General features: G+C 37.0%; 1 protein-coding gene across 9 annotated transcripts in view; it reads right to left on the bottom strand.

Moving 5' to 3' along the window:
* The window catches only part of TBCK (TBC1 domain containing kinase), a 244,973-nt gene that overhangs the window by 199,786 nt on the left and 17,506 nt on the right, over nt 1-27,681 (bottom strand). For all 9 annotated transcript variants that reach the window (XM_008267520.5, XM_089302979.1, XM_008267519.5 and 6 more), the window contains one exon: nt 394-508. In XM_008267520.5, the coding sequence (XP_008265742.3) occupies nt 394-508 (115 nt within the window). The remainder of the gene's footprint in view (nt 1-393; nt 509-27,681) is intronic.

Genomic DNA, 27,681 nt, shown 5'->3' with positions numbered 1-27,681 from the left:
TATTTAAAAAACTATGTATTTGGGAGACCTAGGGCAAAGACATTTATCCAATCCTGCTTCCAATTTGCTGGTTCACTCTAGTTCTGGGCAGGATGGGAGTTGGGGGCCAGGAACCCTTCCCTCTTCACCCCCCCAAAAACAAAGCAGTAGAAGGAAAAAAAAAATACAACGTTAAAATGAGTCCTGGTAAAAGACACACAGATTTCAAGTAATTGAAATATTCTTTTTTCTAATAATGAGAAGCATATCAATTTCATATAGACCTTTCATTATGAACACTCTTAAATTGCATTATTATTCTTATGGTTACTCTGATAAATTGAATGGGCATGATTTCAGTAGCATCCAATTCCAAACAATACAGAAATGTTTATTTTATTATTTGACAATTACCTTTTGGTCCAACAGGATATTATGAGGAGACAGTGCTCGGTGTACTATACCATGTTTGTTCATATACTGTAAGCCCTGAAGTACTTCAAATGCTATGCACAAAACCTTTGAATAGCTAGAGAGAAAACAAAAAGTCCAGAATGCATTACAAAGCAGATATAGAATCTGTTTTTAAAAAATGAAAAGAGGCCTACTGAAAACATTCAGAATTACATTTGTATTACACCTCCTCCTTGACAACAGAACCCATACATTTTCTAAAATATTCACTTGTATATATTTTAGAATATTAACAGAAATGATCTACAATGTTCTAAAGGCTATTGTAATAGTATGTATTCTTTATAGGAAACGATTTTTATTTTAATGGCCTGTATTATTTGTTGTCAGGTACAACTGACCTCTGGAAGACTTGGCTTTGTTAAATATTCAGGAAAGCTTCAGAAAATAGGGCAAAACTATGTCCATGAAAACCGTTCATTCTGCTCAAGACTAAATATGTGAGCTCTAACAAAAAGGTATCATCATATATTTTACAATATATAAACATTAACTTATTTTCTATACCATTCCATAAAGCAGCTTGTTGTAATTATGAATTATCAAACAGTTCTATTTAATTCTTAACTTATTCTCTTTAATCCACCTAGCACACAGATGTCTACTTTCTCTTACTTCCTTTCCTATCTTACTATCCATGTTGGAAGCTAGGAATAATAAATACACAGAAAGGTAAGGGAGAGTCATTCAAGTCCAATCTCCAAACCACCAATATTAATATAGTACAAATTTATTTTCTATCATTTCTTATTTTTTAAAAATTAAAATGTGTAGGTAACCACCAAAACTAATCTTTAAAAGAGCTATAAACAATGAACCAACAATGGAGATAAAATAGAACACTAAAAATAACTATCCACAAGTAAGCAGAATGAACAGAAAAAAGGAATAAAGAACAAATAGAGGGGCTGGAGCTGTGGCGTAGAGGATAAAGCTGCCGCCTGCAGTGCCAGCACCCCATTTTGGTGCTGGTTCAAGTCCTGGCTGCTCCACTTCCAGTCCAGCTCTCTGCTACAGCATGGGAAAGCCGTAGAAGATGGCACAAGTGCTTGGGTCCTGGCACCCACCTGGGAGACCCGGAAGAAGCTCCTGGCTTCGGAATGGCACAGCTCCGACCTTTGCAGCCAATTGGGGAGTGAACCTGGGAATGAAAGACCTTTCTCTCTCTGCCTCTCCTTGTCTCTCTGTGTAACTCTGACTTTCAAATAAATAAATATATCTTAAAAAAATAGAACAATCAGAAGAGTAACATTTTTTATTTTTAGTTTAAAGATTTATATTATTTATTTGAAAGAGTTATAGAGAGGTAGAGACAGAGAGAAAGCTGGATAAGAAGTGGAGCAGCCAGGACTCAAAGCAGTGCCTATATGGGATGCCAATGCTGCAAGCCAAGGCTTTAACCTGTTGTACCAAGCCCCGCCCCAGTAATAATTTTTAATCCAGATATATCAACAATTACATGAAATGTAATTGGTCTAAACTCACCAATTAAAACATAAGAGTTGTCCAATTTGGTAATAATTAAAACTCAACTATATTTAGTCTATGAGGAATATAAAACAAATAAATGAATTTAAAGGAAAAGGATGGGGCCGGCACCGCGGCTCACTAGGCTAATCCTCCGCCTTGCGGCGCCGGCATGCCGGGTACTAGTCCTGGTCGGGCGCCGGATTCTGTCCCAGTTGCCCCTCTTCCAGGCCAGCTCTCTGCTGTGGCCAGGGAGTGCAGTGGAGGATGGCCCAAGTACTTGGGCCCTGCACCCCATGGGAGGCCAGGAGAAGTACCTGGCTCCTGCCTTCGGATCAGCGTGGTGTGCCGGCCGCGGCGGCCATTGGAGGGTGAACCAATGGCAAAAGGAAGACCTTTCTCTCTGTCTCTCTCTTGCACTGTCCACTCTGTCTGTCAAAAAAATAAAAATAAAAAAAATAAAGGAAAAGGATGGAATAAGAAATAAGTGATTGCCAAGGGTTTGAGGGTAGGGGAGGAAAGGATGCAATATAAAGGAGTATGGGGAAATTTTGTTGGATGAGAAAACTCTTCTATTTGTGATTACATGAGTTCATTTCTCAAATTCACTTGTACACTAAAGAAGGTAAATTTTAAGGTATATATATTCTACATCAATAAATCCAAGTTTAAAAAATACTGAGTTTCATATTTTTTTAAAAGAGTTACTGCAAGTGGACCCCCTCCTTTAAATTAATACCATGAGACAAAGAACAGAGACGGATAGTTAAAAATCTCCCTCTCTCCTTCCTGTAGTTTGACTTTGCAGAGATAATCATCTATGTCACTTTCCATTTCCACCTCCTAGAAAGTTAGATTTTTATTTAATATGGTTAACTATTCATGCTATGCAAGACAATTTTTATTTACAGTTTATTTACAGTTTTTACAATATTTCTCTACAACACCTGATTTTCATTATATGATTTTTACATTATCAAATTATATATGTGGCATAAAATAGACTTACACTCCTTTCTTGAAGACTAAATAAATAGGTAAGATGACATATAGTGATTAAGTAGCAAAGAAAAACTAAAGTAGGAAAGATAAAGAGCAGGACCTGAAATGGCAGAATACTCAGTAGTTTCGGAATGCATGCAGTAGAATGAGCAAAAGATAAAGTGGTAAGAGAAACACTGTGTAAGACCTTTTAGACCATGACAAGGTCTTTTGCATTTACTCTGAGATAACAGGGAAATGATTGTCATAATGCCACTTGATGATTAATAAATGTTGATAATCACAAAGATGAGGATTTTGTGAAAAATCATCTTTATTACAATGACAAATTTATGCACATGAAAGAAATACAAACTCCTCTTCCCTTAAAAATAAAGAAAAACTTGCCTTGAGATTTGACTAAAAAAACAAAGTGAATCTAGTTCTACAACTCTTTCACCTCAGCTTTAAAATAATAAGTCAATTTTAAAGTAATATCTTTTGTTCTTTGTATGTGCCCACAACTCTCCACCCCACCCTGCCCCCACCATACACCCTTCACAAAATCATAGAAATGCATGCCATTTTCAGCTGTGACACTAGGGGACCTCAGTTGCCTACTACTACAATATAGACACCTTCATGGAATTAAAGCCAAACCTTTAGAGTGATTTTTCCATTAAATAAGGTCCAAAATTGCCAAACATTGAAGATTGCATGTTCTGCTTTCAACACTGTGTTTTTTCTAATTTATTGTGAAATACTAGATATTAGAATTGCATGTCAAAAAGCACACTCATATTAAAAGCAAGTTGATACAAGCACATACACCCAAATAAATTTTAAAAATTTAAACATATGAAAATAGTAGAAGTTATTCCATATCCTTTTTAAACTATTTTTGAGACTACATGTGAATTACAGCAAATGGACTCCGTACTCTTCAGTCTAAGTTAGGCAGTAAATCAGATTTTTCTTTCCTGCTTCTTGTACTCTTAGGATTTAATCTTAAATTTTATTTTAAAATATAAGATATAGAGAAGAAAAAAGAATTATACAATGTTATTTTATATATTGAGGAGTAGGAAGAATCATTATTCGTGGGATTTTATGTTACCCGTTTTTAAGCGGTAGTCCTTAAAACTGACAAGAACTTTTATCATGAAACACAACTTCCAGTTCAGAAATATGCTAATTATGTTAATAGTGAAATCCATTTCTAACTTGGAAAATGTAAATTATACTTCAAGTCAGAAAATATTCTCTTCTTTTTGAAATGTTCCAACCTAATTGTTACTCCAGATACTAGGCAGGTAGCATTTTTTCTATCATTGCCCCTGACAAATGGACCTAAGAATAACTGGGGGCACCAAAAGTTCATGGAAAATGTATACTATGAAGAAACCACACCTACATTTCAAAGGTTCTTTGCCTCCAAATAAACTATCTGTCAATTGCATTTTCTAATAACTTTTTTTTTTTTTTGACAGGCAGAATGGATAGTGAGAGAGAGAGAGACAGAGAGACAGGTCTTCCTTTTGCTGTTAGTTCACCCTCCAATGGCCACCACGGCTGGCGCGCTGCGGCCGGCGCACCACGCTGATCCGAAGGCAGGAGCCAGGTGCCTTCTCCTGGTCTCCCATGGGGTGCAGGGCCCAAGTACTTGGGCCATCCTCCACTGCCTTCCCGGGCCATAGCAGAGAGCTGGCCTGGAAGAGGGGCAACCGGGAAAGAATCCGGCACCCGACTGGGACTAGAACCCGGTGTACCGGCGCCGCTAGGTGGAGGATTAGCCTATTGAGCCACAGCGCCAGCCTCTAATAACTTTTAAAGTCCCCTTTAATAGAAAAACAAACATGACCAAGAGGTAGTTCTCAAAATAATTTTGATAATTTATAATAAAGATGATAATTCAAGATATTTTTATTTGTATTCAAACACATTAACTGAGAGGCTGTTAGCTACTTGGTACTGCATGCCCCATGGACACCAAAAGGAAGAACTGATCTCCACAATCAGGAGCACTATAGAAAGGTGGAAAGACAAATTAAAAATTAATTATTTCAATACAAGTAATTAAGGTAGGAGATAATTATTCATCCTTTGTTTTGTCTTCAAAAGAAATGAAAACATGCAAATTTAGTTTATTAGACTGGTAAGACTGAATAAGCCTAAAAAGTCATAAATCATAGGAAAAGGTAATATTAAAAAGAGAAATACACTATAACCACCACAAAAATAGTTTTTAGACATGAACCATGAACCAACTCATTTATATATTTATATTTATATTTTGAACATAGTTTAAAGAATGTTCAAATCTGTTAGGGCAAAAGAATCCCAAATGTTTGTTTAGCTTTTTCCAGAGGCATTCCAAAGAAATTCACCATGCATTTCTATAAAAATCATCCCTAAGCCAACTGTAACTGTTGGTTAAAACATACTGAGGTTAAGATCATAGGAGTAATATCTGTATGGATTACTTGACTTTACGTGCTCACAGCCAGAGGTTTTCATATAATCCCAGCCAATCTTCCCAGATAGTTTGTTTCAATGAGACATTATTCAACCTGTATTTACTGAAAACATGCAGTTGTTCAACTACAATCTCCTTTATTTCTCTGTTCCCTATTCTTTTTTTTTTTTTTTTTAAGATTTAGTCATTTATTTGAAAGGCAGAGTTACAGAGAGGCAGAGCAGAGTCAGAGAGAAAGGTCTTCCATCCTCTGGTTCATTCCCTAGATGGCTACAATGGCTGGAGCTGCACTTGATCCAAAACCAGGAGCTTCTTCTAGGTCCACCACGCAGGTAAAGGGGCCCAAAAACTTGGGCCATTTTCTACTGCTTTTCCAGGCCTTAGCAGAAAGCTGGATCAGAAGTGGAGGAGCCGGGACTCAAATCGTTGCCCACATGGGATGCCAGCACTGCAGGCAGCAGCATTACCTGCTATGCCACAGTTCGGGCCCCTGTTCCCCATTATTTTACCTCAAGAACTTGAGGTCCCCATTTTCTAAGGCTCTTCTCTTATCTCACACAGCAAGCCCCCTTTCCACATCTTTCTTTATTTTACATTTGTTCTATCATTTCAATGTTTTACAAAGAACCTTGGTGGCTTCTCATCTAGTAGCTCCACCACCTACTATATAATTCCTGCCCTGTATTCTGACAATACACAGTTGCAAGATTTATTAAATTTTTGTAAAGATTTATTTATTTATTTTTAAAGTCAGAGTTACAGAGACAAAGAAAGATCTTCCACCTGCTGGTTCACTCCGAGAGAGCTGGACTGGAAGTGGAGCAGCCAGGACACAAATTGGCACCCATATGGGAAACTGGCTTCACAGGCAGTGGCTTTACCCATTACGCCACAGTGCTGGCACCAAGATTTAGTAATTTTATGGTAATTATTTCTCTATGAATTTCTCTATTGCATGTACCCTGAAGTAAGTACTAACTTATTCAACTATGACTACCTAGGCTTATCACAGTGCTTATAAGGTAGGTGTTTAATAATTATGTTTCAAGTAATAAATGTTCGATATATCAAATGATATTTACCACACAATGGTATAAGAGAATAATCCAATTAAATTCTTTACCACTAAAGAAATAACAGCTTGAAATATATTTATTTTTATAGCAATGCACTAATAATGTTAAATTCATTCATATGAGAAAATGTAAATTCCTTCAGTCAGCCAGGAAAACATAAACTGCTCAAATTCATACAATGTCTAGCAACAGAAACTACTCATTTTATAAACACATCTCTCTCAGTCTTATTTACTGAAGATTCAAGAACAAAGGTGTGTGGGAAATAGAATAATCTTCTTAAAATCTGGCTAAAATTTTAAATGGAACTAAAGTTTTAAGAGAGATTCCTATTGTCCTGAAAGCATCGATTTGGATTTTTTTTCTCTTTACTTTTCTTGTGTGTGTGTGTGTGTGTGTGTGTGTTTAACATATTTGCAATGTTTCCAAGAAGAGATGTTATTCAGAGTCTAAGAAATACAGGCCAGGAAAGAATGAGAGGTCAACGTTACTGAGATAAATTTGGAAGTCATTCATATATAGGTGGTAACCAAAACCATACATGCTATTTCCTCAGATCCATAATATTTCTAAGGGCCATTGCACAGGCCAAAACACCCATACTGTCAGCAGACCAAGGGAGGAAACACACTTCTAGATTCTATGAGTTCAAGATGTTCTTTCACCTTATAAAACCTGATTACTCCCATAGAAATTTTCCTTTTGGCCTAAAACTTTCCTTTCTTGGGATCAGCCTGAGGTAAAATATTAAGGGAGAAGAAACACAAATTAAATACAGCAAGCTACTGTGGGACTTAAAAAATGGAGAAAAGAAAGACAATATTTATTAATAAATAATGTTCACACAATGTTATACCTATAGTATATAGCGTTATCTTTAAAGACACTCTCCTTTTATAACTTCAAGAAATTACCTCAAAGAATATGCAACTTGTCAAGACTGACTGGTTTAGACTTCAGAATTTGAGATATTTTAATGATGAGCTGATGTTTTTGAGGATTTTGACACTTATCACTTACTAAATTTTAATGTTTTGTTAAAAATATCACAGTATTTATGTTTTAGCCTGGAAAGAGAGCCATCTACACTAAATCTTTTTTTTTTTTTAAATTTTTTGACAGGCAGAGTGGACAGTGAGAGAGAGAGAGACAGAGAGAAAGGTCTTCCTTTTGCCATTGGTTCACCCTCCAATGGTCGCTGCGGCTGGCGCGCTGCGGCCAGCGCACTGCGCTGATCCGATGGCAGGAGCCAGGTGCTTCTCCTGGTCTCCCATGGGGTGCAGGGCCCAAGTACTTGGGCCATCCTCCACTGCACTCCCTGGCCACAGCAGAGAGCTGGCCTGGAAGAGGGGCAACCGGGACAGAATCCGGCACCCCGACTGGGACTAGAACCCAGTGTGCTGGCGCCGCAAGGCGGAAGATTAGCCTAGTGAGCCGCGGCGCTGGCCACTAAATCTTAAGAATTAACTTTTCACAGGTATTTAGAAATGGAAGTTGCGTTGATAATTACTACATAAAGATTATTTTCTAGTAAGTTTAAAAAAATTAGGGGCAAGCATTTGACAGCACTTACGATGCCACCTGGGATGCTCATATCTCATCTCACAATGCCTCACTGAAGTTCTGTCTGTGCTTCTGATTCCAGCTTCCTGATATTGTGAACCATGGAAGACACTGGATGATGGCTCAAGTACTTGGGTCTCTGCCATCTACGTGGGAGAAATGGATTGATTTCCTGGCTCCTAGTTTTGTCCTAGGCCAGCCTCAGCTGTTATAGGCATTTGGTGAGTAAACATGTGGACAGAAGATCTCTGTTTCTGTCTCACTGCCTTTCAAATAAAAATACATAAATTTAAAAATATATCATTTTATCTTTCTCTATGTGGTGATAATAGACATTTTTTATAACTCAGTTTTATTCCAAAGTGATCAAAATTGAACACTATAAATCTGGAATATAACTATATCTCAATGGTATACAATAAGTTCAGGAAATTAGAATTCCAGATTAAATACTAGAGAATTCTTCTTCATAGCAGAATTTGATAAGAACAAAATATATAAAGAAACCAGGAAACCACGATCTAACAGTACAAATCTGGAATGTAACTAAATCTCAATAGTATGCAATAAATTGACTTTGAAGTTCAGACATAATTCAAGAGTTTCTATCAGTTATTTGCAAGGCTTGGAGAGTGTTCAGACTTCTCCCCACTTCAGTTTCCTAACTTATAAAGTTGGAAAATATAACACCAAGTAGGAATTAAATTTCAGCAATGTTCTGTTGGCCCTGTACAGGATACTGATGACCTTAAAATAAAACACGGGGCCAGTATTGTGGTATAATGGGTTAAGCTGCTACCTGTAATGCCAGGATCCCATATGAGTGCCAATTTGAGTTTTTGCTGCTCCACTTTCAATCCAGCTCTATGCTAGTACACCCAGGAAAACAGCAGAAGGCCCAAGTGCTTCGGCTCTTGCATCTATGAGGGAGACTCAGACAAAGTTCCTGGGTCCTTGTTAGGGTCTGGCTCAGCTCTGGCTGTTGCAGACATCTGGGGAGTGAACTAGTGGACTATTAATTTATTCTGAGGTGATGAGATTGTTCTGGAATTAGCTAGTGGTGAAGGCTACAGAATTTTGTGAAGGTATTAAAACATCACTGAATTTTATACTTCAAAAATGAATTTTTAATAAATGAATTTTATTATTTATGAATTAAAATCAAAACAATTTACATATTTAATGAAAGAGAAAAATCATACCATAGTCTTCACAGATACCCAGGAAAGAATTTGAAAAAATTCAATACTCATTCATGATTTAAAAATATCTCAGCCACTTCCACTTTGACTATGGCCTTGTCGAAATAAGATCAAAGTTGGCGAGCTCAGGGGGCTTCCATGGCCTTGGCAACTCATGACTAGAGCCTGGGGAGATTGCTGACGCCTTAAACAAGAGTGTCAATTTGTTAAGTCAACAACAGGAGTCACTGTGCACCTACTCCCCATGTAGGATCTCTGTCCTTAGTGTGTAGTTCAATGTGAATTAATGATATGACTAGTGCTCAAACAGTATTTTGCACTTTGTGTTCTGTGTGGGGGCAAACTGATGAAATCTTTACTTAATATATACTAAATTGATCTTCTGTATATAAAGATAATCGAAAATGAATCTTGATGTGAATGGAATGGGAGAGGGAGCAGGAGATGGGAGGGTTGCGAGTGGGAGGGAAGTTATGGGGGGGAAAAGCCATTGTAATCCATAAACTGTACGCGCCGGCCTCATACCATGCATATTAAGGACAACAAAACAATGAAGCTGGAAGTCAACAACTCAAGAATCTCTACATCATATGCAAAAACATGGAGAAAGAAAAACATGTTCCTGAATGAACAACGGGTCAAAGAAGAAGTCAAAAGAGAACTCGAAAAATTTCTGGAAACAAATGAAGATGACATACTAAAATTTGTGAGATACAGCAAAAGCAGTGTTAAGAGGAAAGTTTATAACAATTGGATCCTACATTGAGAAACTGGAAAGGCACCAAAAAAATGAACTATCTATGTACCTCAAGGATCTAGAAAAATAATTTCAAATCAAATCCAAAACCAGTAGAAAACAGAAATAATTAAAATTAGAGAAGAAATCAACAAAACTGAAACAAAAAAAAAATACAAAAGCTCAGCAAAATGAAGAACTGTTTTTTTTTTTTTTTTTTGAAAAAATAAACAAAATTAACACACCACTGGTGCAACTAACCAAAAAAAAGAAGGGAGAAGACCCAAATCAATAAAATTAGTGGTGGGAAAAAGAAAATATAACAAAAGACACCACAGAAATAAAAAGAATCATCGGAAATCACTACAAAGAGCTGTATGCCGACAAACTGGGAAACCTAAACACATATAACCTCCCTAAACTGAGTTTCTGTACAGCAAAAGAAACAGTCAGGGAAGTGGAGAGGCAACCAACAGAATGGAAGAAATTATTTGTAAACCATCCAACTGATAAAGGATTAATATAAAGTTATCAAAAAAACTAAACAACAAAACAACCCAGTCATGAAATGGGCAAAGGACTTAAACAGACATTTCTAAATAGAGGAATTCTTAATGGCCAAAAGACACATGAAAAAATGCTCAAGATTACTAGCCATCAGGGAAATGCAAATCAAAACCACCTTTAGAATGGCTTTCATACAGAAATCAGCAAACAACAAATGCTAGCAAGTATATGGGGAAGAAGGTGCCCTAATCCACTGTTAGTGGAATCCAAACTGGTAAAACCACTATGGAAGACAGCTTAAAGATACCCCAGAAATCCAAATATAGTCCTACCATATGACCCAGCGATCCTACTCCTTGATTAACCCAAGGGAAATAAAATCAGCAAATAAAAGAGTTACCTGCAACTCCATGCTTATTGCAGCTCAATTCACAATAGCTAAGACATGGAATCATGAACCCGCATGGGAGACCAGGAGGAAGCACCTGGCTCCTGGCTTTGGATTGGCGCGGTGTGCCAGCTGTAGTGGCCATTTGGGGGGTGAGCCAATGGAAAAGGAAGACCTTTCTGTCTCTCTCTCTCTCTCCACTCTGCCTGTCAAAAAAAAAAAAAAAAAAAAAAGAAAGAAAGAAAGAAAAGAAAAGAAAAGAAAAAGAAAAAGAAAATAGATCCCAATAAAAAAGTGGCCATAAGAGAGGGATGAGGTGTACAGTTCAGCACTGATTCCCATAGCCTTATCACTATGGATAAAGCCAAAAACTTGCCCTGAGACTCCAAATCCCATTAATGCCATCTTATGTATTAAAGTGATCACAATAAGTGTGGAATTATATAGACAGGATTATGTGTCAAAGGGATCACATAAAAAATTCTAGGTATCTTGTAATAACAACAGATACAATTAAAAAGGAATGTCACAACATGAACAGTGGTCCACACAGCAGACCCATAGAATGACAAACACCCTACAGAGCATTCTGACCTCAGAATCAGCCCTTAAGGCATTTGGATCTGGCTGAAGAACTCATGAGAGCATTTCAGGCATGGAGAGCCAAGACACTGTGGCAAAAAAATGTTCTACATGAAGGATTTCTGTGAGACCCCAGTGCAAAGAAGGGGCCATCAAAGAAGGATGTACTTTTCTCTGAAGAGAGAAGAGAACTTCCACTTTGCTTATGGCCCTTTCTAAATACTGACAATGTTCGTGGACTCAAAAGGCTTCCATAGCCTTGGCAGCTCATGGCAAAAGCCTTGGGTGATCATTGATGTCATAAATAAGAGTGTTAATTGTTAAATCAACAATAGGAGTCAGGGTGTACTTAATCCCCATGTAGGACCTCTATCCTTAATGAGATATACTATGAGAATTAATGTAAAACTTGTTCTCAAACAGTACTTAATACTTTGTGTGTGTGTATATGTGTGTGCAAATTGTTGAAATCTTTACTTAGTATAGAGTTGGTATTCTGTATTTAAAGTTAATTAAAAATGAATCTTAATGAAGAATGGGATGGGGGTGGGAGGGCCAGTATTGGGGGAAGAACCACTATATTCCTAAAGCTGTACCTATGAAATTTGTATTCATTAAATAAAAGCTTTCTTAAAAAAAAAAAAAAAAACTACCGCTAACATCATACACAATGATGAAATACCTAAGATTTATCCACTAATATCAAAAAGCCAAGAAAGGATGACCAATCAATGCTTGCATTCATCATCGTAGTAGAGGCCTTATCTAGTGAAATAGGTCAAGAAAAATAAATACAAACCAGAAATATTTCCAACAAGAAGATGATTAAAACATATTTCTATTTAATGATGATATAGTTGTTTACGTAGAAGTTCCTAAGGAATTTACAAAAGAACTATTTGAAATAATAATTTAGCAAGATTTCAAGAAGCATGGTTGATATGATAAAACACAGATATTACTAGCATCAAACAATTGGAAAATGACATGAAAACACAATTTTAACTATAGTTATAAAAATGATAGGAATAAATTTAAAGAAAAGCAAGCACTAAATTTCTTGTTAAACTATGATATATTGCTGGAGAAATTAAGTAAGATTTAAAAATCTAGGAAGAAATATGTTAATCTACTGGAAGATTTGATATTGTGAAGATTTCAACTTTTCCCAAAGCAACCCAACAAATCTCAATCAGAATGCTAAGAAACATTTTTGGAAACAGAGCAGTGTATCATAAAACTTAAAATGCAAACAGCCAACAATAGCTAAACCAATCCTAAAACAACAAAACTGGAGAACTTATACTTGTTGACTTCAAGGTTTACTATAAAATTATAGTAATCAAGATGGTATGTGCTGGCATGAGGACAGAAAAACAGATGAATAAAACAATGCAGCCTAGAAACAGACCTACATTTACATGGCCATTTAATTTTCAATAAAAACACCAAAGCCATCCAACAGGAAAAGGAAAGACTTTTAAACAAACAAAGCTAGACCGATTAGATATCCATATGGCAAAAACTAACCTGAACATTATATACAAATATTAAAATGAGACAGATCATAGATCCTACATAAAATGTAAAACTATAATGCTCCTAGAAGAAAACATGATATGAGAGTATCTTCATGACTTGCAAGTAGGAAAACAGTTCTCAAATAGATACAAAAGAAGCTAAAACTTTATGGGACTTCATTATAAAGAATAATTTCTACTCATGAAGATGTAGGGTTTTTTTTAAAAAGATATATTTATTGATAGGAAAGCAGAGTTAGAGAGAGAGAGAGACAGAGAGAGATCAATTTTCTATCTGCTAGTTCACTCCCCAAATGAATGCAATGAAGCCAATAGCCAGGAGCTTCATTCAGGTCTCCAACATGGGTGGTAAGGGTCCAGGCACTTGGACCATCTTCTGGTGCTTAGGTGCCTTACTAGGCACATTATCAGTGAGCTGGATGGGAAGTGCAGCCGTGACTCAAACCAGTGCCCTTATGGAATGCTGATGTTGCTTAACACACTGTGCCACAGAGCTGGTTTCTCATGAAGATACATTTTAAAAAGTAAACAGGATGGTCGGCGCCATGGCTCACTTGGCTAATCCTCCACCTGCGGCGCCAGCACCCCGGGTTCTAGTCCTGGTTGGGGCACCAGGTACTAGTCCCGGTTGCTCCTCTCCCAGTCCAGCTCTCTGCTGTGGCCTGGGAGGGCAGGGGAGGATGGCCCAAGTGCTTGGGTCCCTGCACCCGCATGGGAGACCGGGAGGAAGTACCCTGGCTTCGGATCGGTGCGGCGCCAGCTGTAGCAGCCATTAGGGGAGTGAACCAACGAAAGGAAGACCTTTCTCTCTAACTCTCTCTTCCTCTCTCCCTCTCTCTAACTCTGCCTGGCATGCATGCATGCATAAATAAATAAATAAATAAAACAAAACAGGAAATCTAAGCTGCCAGCAAATATTTGTGAAATAATATAATTAAAAATATGTACACGGGGCTGGTGCTGTGGCATAGTGGGTAAAGCTGCCGCCTGCAGTGAGGTATCCCATATGGGTGCCAGTTCAAGACCCAGCTGCTCTATTTCCAATCTAGCTCTCTGCTGTGACCTGGAAGAGCAGAAGATGGCCCAAATCCTTGGGCCCCTGCACCTGTGTGGAAGACTCAGAGGAAGATCCTGACTCCTGGCTTCAGATCAGTGCAGCTCTGGCCATTGTGGCCAACTGAGGAGTGAACCAGCGAATGAAAGACTTTTCTCTCTCTGCCTCTCCTTCTCTCTGTGGACTTTCAAATAAATAAATAAATCTTTTAAAAAAATAAAAAATAGTATATAGTGCATACAGAATATACAAAATATGCCTACAATAAAAGGACAATACTTTAAAAGGAATACTGATTTGATCAGTATAGATTATACACATGTACTGAAGTATTGTGCTGTAGCTCATGAATACATATAATTATCAATAAAAATTTTTGAAAATTGATCAAAGATCTAATTTGAAGAATTGAAACTATTAGAAGAAAACATTACAGAAACACTTCAAGAGGATAGCATGGGCAATTCCTTTTAGGATAAGACCCCAAAAAGCATAGAGAACAAAAGTAAAAATAGATATTACATCAAGCTAAGGAGGACAGCAAAGGAGACAATAACCAGAGTGAACAGACAACAAACACAATGGAAGAAAATATTTGCAAATGATACATCTCACAAAGTTAATACTTCGAATAAGGAATTCAAAAAATCAGCAACCAATAAATTCATAAGTAAAAATACATTAAAAAATGTCTTCCTCTTAAATATAACCTTATCAGACTGAACTGATAATGTTCTAGTAAGTCACAAAGTGTCTGGAATATAACTGTTTTTTTATTTCTATTTTTTATAGAAAGCTTTTGATAAATATAAATTTCATAAGTACAACTTTTGGATTATAGCAGTTCGTCCCTCCATACTCGCCCTCCCACCCCCAAACTATCCCACCTCCTACTCCCTCTCCCATCCCATTCTTCATTAAGATTCATTTTTAATTATCTTTATATACAGAAGATCAACTCTATACTAAGTAAAGATTTCAAACTGTTTTCTTTTACACTAGTTTAATTTTATAGCTTCTAGGTGCATACAGTCAGAGACATTTAACATATCCAATGAGATATAGCTAGCAATATTATGTTTATGCTAACAGTTGACCTAAAATAAGAAATATGCATTGCAGAATTGAACACAGAAAGTGACCCACACACTCCCACTCAGTCCATATGTTACATCAAGTAAGGAAAGCATCCAAAGGGAAAGGTTTCTATCTTCAATCAATAGAAGGGTTGACAGCAGGCTTCCTTCATGAAATTATTCATTTGTAAGTCACCTAGTAAAGTCCAGATAAGTGGATTTAGGGACCACCATATAGAATTGCCATGGATAAAAGATCTACACCCCACTCTTCCCTCTCCAAACTAAAACAAAATGGGAAGTGAAGATGATACTATAATGCAAGCATAAGTGAAAAGTAGCATAGCTGACAAATATGTTAGTTCTGATAAACCCTGACATTCATGAACACCAGAGTATAAAAGGATGCCCTGAACACAGAGTATGACTTTGGATTGCTGTAAGAGAAAGTATTAAACCCAGATTCTTTTCAAAATTAGTGAAAAATATTCAGATAGCCTTATTAGGAGAGGAAAACAATTTTTAAATTATTAAGTAAAATAAAATTATTTTAAAATGTTATGTTTTTCATTTTAGTTTAGCTTTAAGTCAATTTTTTTAAAAAATATTTATTTTTATTGGAAAGTCAGAGCTATAGAGAGGGAGAGAGACGTCTTCCATATGCTAGTTCACTCCCCAGAAGGCTGCAATGGCCAAGGCTGGATCACATAGAAGCCAGGAGCCAGGAGCTTCTTTCTGGTCTCCCATATAGGTTGCAGGGGCCCAAACACTTGGACCTCCCTCTGCTGCTGTTCTCAAGCCATTAGCAGGGTACTGGATAAGAAGTGGGACATTCAGGACTTGAACTAGTACCCACATAATGACATGCTGATGTCATCACACAAATAAAATCATACAATATTTGGCTTTGTGTGTCAGGCTTCTTTCATTTTAGCATAACAATTTAAAAAATTATCCTGAGATAATTGTGGATTCACATGCAAGATATAATACAGATCCAGGTACCTTTTACACAGTTTTCTCCAGGGTAACATCTTGCAGAACCATTCTACAATGTGACAATCAGTATATTAACCCCAATACAGTCAAGCTCTAGGATATTTTCACTGCCACAAAGACATCTTTGCACCTTTTAATAGTCAAAACTCACTTTCTTCAAGTCCTGAAATCTACTTCACTCCTGACAACAATAATATGCTCTTGGCTTCCATGATATTGTCATTTCATTACATGATAGAATCACATGGTATGTTTTTTAAAAGAAACACAAATTCCTTTTTTTGTATATTATGATATGAATTTCCAATAAGCATATTAAAGTGGAATGCAAATTAAATCTACAAGACGACAATTTTTACTCAGTAAAATTCACCATGGCTAAAATTAAAGGCTAAAAATACCAATTGCTAGGGAGAATGATGAAGAACTAAAACTCTCTTATATTGTTGGCTGGAATGTAAAAGGCAGAATAATCTAGATAAGGTCTGGTGGTATTCCATAATTTAATGATATACCAACCCTATAACTCATCAATGATATACCTACTATTTACTCAAGAAAAATGAAAATATATGGCCAGAAAAAAAGATTTACAAGAACACTCATAACAGCTATAGCCATAATAGCCAAAAACCTTGGAAACAGACCAAGAGTTTACCAATAAAAACTGCAAAACTATGGTATATTCATAAAATGGAATATACCAGAGAAATAAAAAAAAGGAATAGGCTAAAATATGTGAAACCACAAGGGAGACTCAAAGACATTGTGCTGAATAAAAGAACTCTTGCATAAGAAGATGTATGGCAGAATTGTATAAAGTGCTACAATAAGCAAAACTAACCTGAGATGAAAAAATAAGAAATGTGGTTGCCCATTGTGGGAGTGAAGCGGAACAGATTTACTGGGAAGGAACATAGGGAAATTTCTAGTTTGATGGTGGTGATCTATTCTTATCACAGAGGTACTTTAAGAAGTCTGTGGAAAAATGGAGTAAAAATAAGTATATTTTGATGCAGAGATTTTTTAAATCTATGCTTAATTTTTTCATAATGTGTATTTTCTTTGAACTTTTGAAGGCCCCTCGTATGTAGTTGAGTTACATTTGTGAATATAGCTCTTAAAATTCGTCAAATGGCACACCTAAAAATTTTTATACTTCACTGAATTGAAATTTTACCTAAAAGTAAAACATAAACACATATTGCCACTCCAGTTAATAATACACCTGTTGGAATATTTAGGGATGAAGTGTATTCATATCTGCAACTTAATTTAAAATGCGTCAAAATGATAAGATAAATTAATGAGTTGAAGGCTATATAGATACATGATAAAGCAAAGATAGCAAATGTTAATTTGGAATCTAGGTACAGTGTACAATTCTTTCAACTGTGCCATGTTTGAGTTATAAAATGCTAGCCAAGAAAAAAATCAAGATGATATGAAGACATTTTCAGGTGACCAAAATTTTTAAGTTTATTGGCATCTGAGTAGGATGTTTTTCAGGCTGAAAGAAAATGATACCAGACGGAATTTGGATCAAAAAAAGGAATAAAGAGCTCAGGAAATGGTAAATACAGAGTAGAATGTAAAATAATTTTTCCCTCATTTCTTAAGGTCTTTAAGGAAGCCATCTCAAGTAGAAACAATAACAACATAAAATTAGATTTATAATATACGTAAAATTAAATATAAAATGTAAAGTGTGTAACAATAGCCAAAAGATGGAGGAGAGGAATTGGAAGAATACTGTTAGAATGTTCCTACATTATATGTGAAGTGGCGTAATATTAACTCATGGAAGACTGATAAATTAAGGATGCAAATTATAATCCCTACTGTGATATATAACTAAAGGAACAAACACCAAATTATGGCTAAAATGTAAAAACAAAACAACAAACCTCTGAGCCTCTCTGGTTAGCCTGACTTCAAGTGCTTATTTAATTATAGTCCCTTTAAATTAACATCTTATTTATTAACTCAGCAGTTTCTGCTCTCCGAAGACTTCCCAATAGGAAATTATACTGATTAACTTCATTATTGTTTTTTGGTTTTTCTCATTTATGTATTTAGACAATACCACAAAATAAAATTCAGAGTTCCCTTGAAGTCAGTGCAACTCCTAAGCATAGATCTCTTACCTGAGTTAGTTCATTGAAAATTTCTCACTTACTGAAGGAATTAGTTAAAAGGAAAAGCATTGCAGCTAAATTAAAATCAGATGATTTTTCTAACTGAAAGTTTTCATAGGTGAAAATAATTTCCAGCACAGATGACACCTATCATTGTCAGATCATTCTATTAAAAATTATTCTTTCAAGGATATGTAATCTCTCAGCTTCCTGGAAAAATTGCGAGTGCAGACATTTTACTTTCTCCTTCCAATGTGTTAAAATAAGCAAATGATTCTTAATAAACACCAAATGCTTTTCATTTCATCCATTTAATTCAGACAAAACAAATATTACCTTCCTTCACTGATAACATCTTTTATCAGATAGTTGCATACTGTTTGCCTATTAGCCCAATTCTGCCTGTTTTGTTTTGTTTAGATCATGGTTTTTAAAACTTTAAATTATTCAACAACATTTAGAAATTTAGAGATTTTGTTTAAGAAACCAGATTCTTAGTTCTTTTGAAAATCTAAAAGATATACTTAACACCAATTTATATTCTCACATCTCAACAAGAGAAAGGAGTTGGGCATTAACGTAGCTATTTCAATGTGATTCATGCTTTCCAGGTTAACACAGTGCTAGGTCAGTTCACTTCATTTACACTGTGTATCTGCATGCAAATGAATTTACAGTCTGTTACCTATATTGCCCATCTCAAACCCTGTCTCTTCTACCTCACTGTAGTCCTTAATCTAATTCCTTTTCAAATTCAAAATATCTAATATTTCAGTAAAAATTCCAGTTGAAAGAGTATTTGGCTTATCAGAGTATGTAAAATGGTTAGTATTTTCTATCAACATATTCAAACATTCACTAACCATTGTTTTCTGCAACCAAGGTAGTTCCAGATCTTCAAGAAAGATTTTAATAAACACAGTTTACTTTAATTATTCTGGGAAATAGCGCACAAAAAGGTTTGAATTGAAACCCTATTAAATTTAGGCTTTTTCCCCCTTGAAGATAAGTAGCAGCTTAAGGAGAAAGAAATATTTCTTATATCAATAAAGAGGTTAAATATGCTCCTAATTATTGAAAGGATTAGAACTGCTATCATTTCAGTATGCTATAGAAATTGAAGCGTAATTAACAACATGAAATTTAGATTTCAGTGAAGAAAAACTTCAGTACTTATTTGTATAAAGAATATGATAGGCAGAATTCTAAAGATGTCCTCCCAAGAGTCTTGCCCTTTTATTATTTAATCACTAGTCTAAGTACCGCTTAGAAAAGACTCTGTAGATGGAATTAAGGTTGTTAATCAGCTAACCTTATCAAAGGGAGGGTACTCTAAATGATCCAGCTGGGCCTAATGTAATCACATAGTCTCTTACATCCAAATATAAAAAAGTAAAGCAGAACAGTCAGAGAGGACAGCAGGAAAAAAAGATTCAAAGCATGAGAAGGACAAAATCTGCTGCTGCTAGCTCTGAAGATGAAGAAATGAGGCCACAAACCAAGGTGTGCTCGTACCTCTGTAAGTCAATCACTCCTGCTCAACAGCCAGCTAGGAAACAGATATGTCAATCCTGCAACTGCATGTTTATACCAACCATCTGAGTATGCCTGGAAATAGATTTCCCCACAGAACCTCTAGGGTTGGTAGCCCTGTCAATGCCTTGATTTCAGCCATGTTAGCCCCGAAGCAGACAAACCAGCCAAGCTTACTGAACTTTCTGACCCACAGAACTAAGCGATGGAAAAATGTGTATTGCGTTATGCTCCTAAATCTGTGGCAACGTTACAGCAGCCAATAGAAAATTAATACAAAAATGTGAAAGAAAAAGCAAAACTGTCTTTATCTAAATCATAACTGAACAAGATCAACAACCATTCATTTATAAAGTCATAACATCATGAGTTGCTAGAAGCAGCTGTAAAAATCTACTTTCATGCGCCTCAAAAAGAAATCTCACCAGTCATCAAATATTGCTCATCCCTAAGAATTATGTGTTCCTGGAGAGTGCTTGACAAGCTCCTGGGAGTTGTGTTCTTGGAATGTTTTGATAAAGCTGTTTGCGCCCTTGAAGTTTTCAATCATACTCTACCAGCTTGCTTAGAAAATTTGTGCAAACATTGTGATTTATATTGAATGCCTACTTTCTAGGGGTCTGAACTTCAGTAACATCGATCACACAGACAGGTACTATTTGCCTATGTGACCCACCCCCAATGAAAACCCTTCACACCCAGGTTAAGGCAGGCGTCTCTAACAGCCAACAACTTGAATGTGTGGTTAGAGATATTTGCTGGAAAAACTAAGCAACTATGTCCTGGAGGGCGACTCTGGGAATCTTGAGCCTGATTTCTTCCATACTTTCCTCCATAAGCCTTTTCCTTTCACTAGTTTTCTTTTCGTATTCTTTTGCCATAATGCAGTGTAACTATCAGCATAATGACTTCAGAGTACCTTAAAGTTCTTAGCAAATAAATGGGTATGTTGCGTGGTATTAGGAACCCATAACACCACGGTTCCCACCACTTCAACTACTATGACTTACTATTATGAAAGAGGCCTCAAACAGTTTCCCAAATTTTTACTAACCAAACCGTGGTAGGTGCAATTCTAGGATGGCTTCCAAGATCCCTGGTCCCTGATGTACACACTTTGAAAAATCCTCAATACTATAAATATGATGGATTTTACTCACACGATGTAATTACACTATGAAGCACTTGAATTTAAGAATGGGGATGATCTGAGAGGGTCTTAGCTCACATGACTCTTTAAAATTTGAGTCTAGGATTCAGAAATAGAGGAAATAAGAGAAATTCAAGGCATGAGTGAAATGTGTGATGTGTAAGAAATTCTCCATTGCTGGTGTTGAAGATAGCTTAGAAATAGATTATTCCTCAGAGCCATGAAAAAGAAAAGACATTTTGTTTCCTCTAACTGTGAAAACTATTCCATTTTAAAAAACACTTCCAGGAAAATTTAAAATAAAGTACGAAGATCATATTTGTATCATCCTTTCGCCAAAATTCATTTGTTTGTGAAACAAAACTATAGCACTTGATGAAAAGCAATATAGTAGACAATATAATTTAAACTGCATGACTAAAATAAAAATATAATTAATTCAATAGTTCAGGGGCCAGAGCTGTGGTGTAGTGGGTTAAGCGTCCACCTGCAGTGCCAGCATCCCATATGGGTGCCAATTGGACTCCCGGCTGCTCTGCTTCCAATTCAGCTCCCTGCTGATGGCCTGGGAAAGCAGTGGAGGATGGCCCAAGTGTCTCTCTGTCTCTCCCTCTCTCTTTCTGTAATTATGCTTCTCAAGTCAATAAATAAAGCTTAAAAAGAGTTCATTAACCAAAACATTTATTGTATGCAAATTTTTATGCTAAGAATGAAAGAGATAGAAAAATAAATTAACTAATTTAATTATGTATGTGTATCAAAAAGGTTAACTAGGGAAGACAAACCATTCCTTCCTTAATTCTATATTTGCAAGGAAACAATTATAACTCAATGGGGACACATACCTTACAACTAGGTAGACAAAATGTAATACAAATTTGGAGGAGGAATGTAATTTTGCTTTGGTTGAGAGGAAGAGTACAAAAGGAGACAGAGAAAAGAATATTAATTTTAGAATAAATGCTACATATTGTGCTAAAGATTGTAGATAATACTGTAGGGAGAACAGGCAATACTTAGTGCTCAAGGAATATTTCAGTCCACTGGTACTCAATTTCTTCAACTATTCACTGGTAACAATAAAAAATATTGGCACAATTTAACATATTTGCAAATCACCCAGAGAGTTATATTGAAGATCTTATAGAATGTATTTTCTTCAGAAAAAAACAGAAGCCACCAAATTATTTTTGATCAGAGAACATACTGATTTTTTTTTTTTTTTTTTGACAGGCAGAGTTAGACAGTGAGAGAGAGAGACAGAGAGAAAGGGCTTCCTTCTGTTGGTTCACCCCCCAAATGGCCGCTACAGCCGGCGTGCTGCGCTGATCTGAGCCAGGAGCCAGGTGCCTTCTCCTGGTCTCCCATGCAGGTGCAGGGCCCAAGCACTTGGGCCATCCTCCACTGCCTTCCCAGGTCACAGCAGAGCTGGACTGGAAGAGGAGCAACCAGGACAGAATCCGGTGCCCCGACCGGGACTAGAACCCAGGGTGCTGGCGCCGCAGGCGGAGGATTAGCCTAGTGAGCCGCGGCGCCAGCGGAACATACTGATCTTTATGTAGTTTAATATAGCAGGGAAAATAAAAGCAGCTAGAAACTGAAAAGTCAAGAACAGTTAAGAGAATACTTCAATGAAATAGTCAAGCTGTTTGCAAAAGCATAAATTATAGAAAGTAGAAGACACTAGAGACATGGGAATTATTACTAAGGTTGTATTAAAAATACTATACTAGGAACCAATAGTGCAACAGAAGCAGAGGCAAAAGATTGCCCAAGAGTCCAAAGCTGGGGCCAGTGCTACATTGTAGTAGGTTAGGCCTCTACCTGCGGCACCACCACCCCATCTGGGCAATGGTTTGGATCCTGGCTGCTCCATTTCCAATCTAGTTCCCTGCTCTTGCCTTTAAATGCAACAGACGATGGCCCAAGTACTTGGGCCCCTGCACCCATCTGAGACTCAGAGTAGGCTCCTGGCTTCAGATCAGCACAGCTCCAGTGGTTGTAGCCATTTGGGGAGTGAACCAGTGGATGGAAGATCTCTCTCCTCTCTCTTTCTTCTTACCTCTCTCCTCTCTCTCTGTGTGTGTGTGTGTGTGTGTGTGTCTCCCACTCTCTGTGACTCTGCATCTTAAATAAACAAATCTTAAAAAAAATATTCCAAGCTTGCATGAAGGGCACTTTTTGATATTATTTTCCTTCTTTAAACAAAGCAGGCAAGATAGGTAGGAAAATATAGATCAGGATATAAGACTCTAATTTACATGACCATACTACCATAATTTCAAATGGCATGAAAAAAAAAGTATGAGAGCCTTAATTTCCACCATCAGCTTATGTCCTAAAATAATATCTGCTACCTATTTCGGATGACAATAACCAGTGGCTCATTATTCAACCTTGGACCACATTCCAGAATGTGTCCAAATTCCTTGGAATATCTCATTCAGTGAGCAGGTAATGTTTTAACAGGGGCAACTAAAACTTATTCAACCGAGTAAGTCATACCATGTTTTCCATCAAGCTAGTAAACAGCTGCAGACACCGTCTGCTTCCCATCAGAGCATCCATGTATAACCTCTGCATTGCTGATGGTATTCTGGTAAATTTTCAAAACCGTAACTCTAAAAACATGTGAAAAACTACATTTTATTAAAGAAACATGCCTTCACTATCCACTCTGCGTTCACTTGCAAATTTCAGGATAATGTAGAAACTCTACAGCAATTGCCAAAACTCTGTTGAGTATCTGACTATGAACTGCATTGCTGGTACTTTTATAGAATAAGCACAGTTATTCTTAAGTGTTGAAAATTAACTGAAATGTGATCCCTGTTGAACATGGTGGTGGGAATGGGAGAGGGAAGAGATGTATAATTTGGGACATGCTCAGGCTGACTTGCCCCAAGTGGTGGAGTTGGAAGCATACCAGGGGATTCCAATTCAATCCCATCGAGGTGGCATGTACCAATGCCATCTCACTGTTCCAGGTGATCAGTTTCAGTTCACAGTTGGTCATGGTGAAGGGACTGGGAGTCAAAGGGAGCACATAGACAAGTCTAGTACCTGCTAACGCTAACTGATGGAGTAAATAAAGGGGAGAGTGATCCAACATGGGAAGTGAGATACTCAGCAGACTCATAGAATGGCAGATGTCCTAAATAGCACTCTGGCCTCAGAATCAGCCCTAAAGGCATTCGGAGCTGGCTGAAAAGCCCATGAGAGTATTTCAGGCATGGAAAGCCAAGACACTCTGGCAAAAGATCTCTGCGAGTGAGATCCCAGTGGAAAGAACAGGTCATCAAAGAAGGAGGTACCTTTCTCTGAAGGGAGGAGAGAACCTCCACTTTGACTATGACCTTGTCTAAACAAGATAAGAGTCGGAGAACTCAGAGGGCTTCCATAGCCTTGGAAACTCATGACTGGAGCATAGGGAGATTACTGATGCCATAGACAGGAGTGTCAATTGGTAAAGTCAACAACAGGAGTCACTGTGCACTTACTCCTCATGTAGGATCTCTATCCTTAATGTGCTGTACATTGAGATTTAATGCTATAACGAGTACTCAAACAATATATTTCACTTTGTGTTTCTATGGGGGTGCAAACTGTTGAAATCCTTACTTAATGCATACTAAACTGATCCTCTGTAAAAAAAAAAAAAAAAAAGAAATTATCAATTCCCAACTTGACTCTCACTGGGATTAAACATGACAATAGGTCTGCTCTGATTTCATCATCATTTAAAAAAATCATCTATTATTTTTCACTTTATGTTTCTGTGTGGGAACAAACTGTTGAAATCCATACTTAATGTATACTAAGCTGATCTTCTGTATATTAAGATAATCGAAAATGAATCTTGATGTGAATGGAAGGGGAGAGGGAGTGGGAAAGGGGAGGGTTGTGGGTGGGAGGGACGGTATGGGGGGGAAGCCATTGTAATCCATAAGTCGTACTTTGGAAATTTATATGCATTAAATAAAAGTTTAAAAAAAAAAAAAAGAATAAGCAAAAGTATGTGCCCTGACTACATAATACTACACAACAGGGACACACTTTCCATATAGCACCTAGACTTAAAAGACAAACCATTCCCTCAGGTTTGCTTTAATAGAAGTGAAGAAGGTATAATCTCTTTTTAAAAACTCACTGGAAAATATTTAAAGAGTTGAGCTCTACATTTCCCCACTTTTCAGTCTCTTGAATCTGGCTTTAAAGGAAACAGTTAAGTAGGTGCACAGGCACAACTTAGGAGATGACTTCAAACTAATCTTTCAAATGCTGTGCTTTTAAAAAAAAAATCCTATTGGAGATAGGAGTTTAATTCCATGTCTCTGCTTCCAAAATGTAATTTTGAAAATTTAATCAAAAGTAGATATAAAAGTTGACACACAGAACCTTGGCCAGGTAACATATAAAAGCCACTGGAAACATTGCAACTCTCTGCCAAAATTAAATCCTTATATTCAAGCCTGAATGGACTCAAGTTCACCGCACAAATACTAGTTTTTGTTTGGATAACACAAATTCTCTAATGAATTTTATGGATATTAAACTATAAAGAAAGATAATACTCAATAATCACTTTTTTTTAATAAAAGATCTATTATTTACTTGAGAGGCAGAGTTACAGATAGAGGGAGAGACAGAGGTCTTCCATTTGCTGGTTCACTCACCAAATGACTACAATGGCAGCAGCTGGGCAGATGTGAAGCTAGGATCCAGAAGCCTCTTCTGGGTCCTCTACTTGAGTGCAGGAGCCCAAGCACTTAGGCCATCTTCTGCTGCTTTCCCAGTCCAACAGGGAGCTGGATTGGAAGTGGAGCAGTCTGGACTCGAACTGGCACCCATATGGGATGCCAGTGCCGCAGGCAGAGGCTTAACCTACTACTCCACAGAACCAGCTCCAATACTTGATTGTCTAGTGAGATCTGACACTTCATGAGAATCTTAAGTTATAAATATTAGCAATGCAAAGTATTACTCTGATATTGCAGTACAATATTTTTTAGTCTGATAGTAAATATGCACGAAAACATTTAGTATTTTAATCTCTAATTTTCATTTCCATATTCCCTGTCCCATCAATTCAACACAGATTTTTTTTCCAAAAATTAAAGCAAGTAAAATATATATCTGGAATGATGTTTATTTTTAGAAAATCTATTGTGAACAACTACCAGACAACTGGCAGCTTAGAGTTTTACAACAGTTATAGACAGATGGGTCTCATATTGCAATCCCATCTAAATAGAAGATTTCCTGTTTACTTTGCATCAGCCTTTTTACAGGTGCAGACAGCTTACTTTTGGCAGTAAAGGAAGAACTAATTTATAAGACCATTTTCTCATTTTCCTTAAATAGGTTAAAGAATGAATTAAAATTGCAGTACATCAACTTTGCACATGAAACTTGCTCTGCTATTAGAGACTAATGTAATCCAAATATGTGGGAAAGTTCTCAACAAAACTTAGATGGATGGATCAGATAAAAACTTGGGGCCGGCACCTTGGCTCACTTGGCTAATCCTCCGCCTGTGGTGTCAGCACTCTGAGTTCTAGTCCTGACTGGGGTGCCGGTACTAGTCCCGGTTGCTCCTCTTCCAGTCCAGCTCTCTGCTGTGGCCTGGGAAGGCAGTGGAGGATGGCCCAAGTGTTTGGGTCCCTGCACCCGCAGAGGAGACCAGGAGGAAGTACCCGGCTCCTGGCTTCGGATCGGCGCAGAGCCAGCCGTAGCGGCCATTAGGGGAGTGAAGCAACAGAAGGAAGACTTTTCTCTTTGTCTCTCTGTCACTGTCTATAACTCTCTCTGTCTCTCTCACTGTCTAACACTACCTGGCAAAAAATAAAAATAAAAAAAAACATAGAAATAAACTGGATAGAATCATTTCTACTCAAAGACAGTAACTACTGAATGTTATATTCCAAAATGTGCATGTAATATATTAAATTTTAGTCTATTACCAGAATCATCACAGAAAGATTTAAATACATCTCACTTGAAGAAATCACAAAGACCTGAAAAGATTCCTTTACATTCTGTGTAAAATAAATAAAAAAAGAATATTATAAAACTTAAGTGTCATGAAAGACAACATGAGTTTTGTGCTTCATTCTACTCATGTTCATATATATTTGCAAAGAATGTGCTTCCTTCTATAATACTCTTATGCAAACAAACCCAAAGGCATTGAAAAATGGTGGCATCTTTTTACTGTGAAAAATATTATTCATCACTATGAGATTCTTCTCTAAAACAAAGATAAAAAGGAATGACAATGGGCCATTGATGTGTTGCAGTGGGCTAAGCAACACCTTATATTGCCAGCACCCCATAACAGAGTGCCAGTTGAGTCTCGGTTACTGCATGTCTGATTCAGCTTCCTGCTAATGAGCCAGGAAAGGCAGTGGAAGATGGACCAAATGCTTGGACCTCGGCTACCCATGTCAGAGACCAGGATGGTGTTCCTGGTTCTGGCTTCAGACTAGCCCAGACCTGGATGTTGTAGCTTTTTGGGGAATGAATTAGCAGATGGAAGAGCTCCCTCTGTATCCCTCACACTCATTCTCATTTTCGCTCTGTCTCTCCCTCTCTCTCCTTCAAATAATAAAAATATTTTAAAAAAGAATGACACAAACTTTTCATGAGATATTGTATAAAATCTTATCAGCAAAACAATATCAACTGTAGCCTTATAAAAAAAGGAAAAAAGGGTAGATTTAAGGAAAAATGACAAAAATTTGTCTTCTGAGTCACGAA

This window comes from Oryctolagus cuniculus, chromosome 8 (genome assembly GCF_051225735.1).
Source record: "Oryctolagus cuniculus isolate XC-2025 breed Fujian yellow rabbit chromosome 8, ASM5122573v1, whole genome shotgun sequence".
In the NCBI taxonomy this organism is placed as follows: Eukaryota; Metazoa; Chordata; class Mammalia; order Lagomorpha; family Leporidae; genus Oryctolagus; species Oryctolagus cuniculus.
This window is presented reverse-complemented; position numbering and strand designations above follow the sequence as displayed.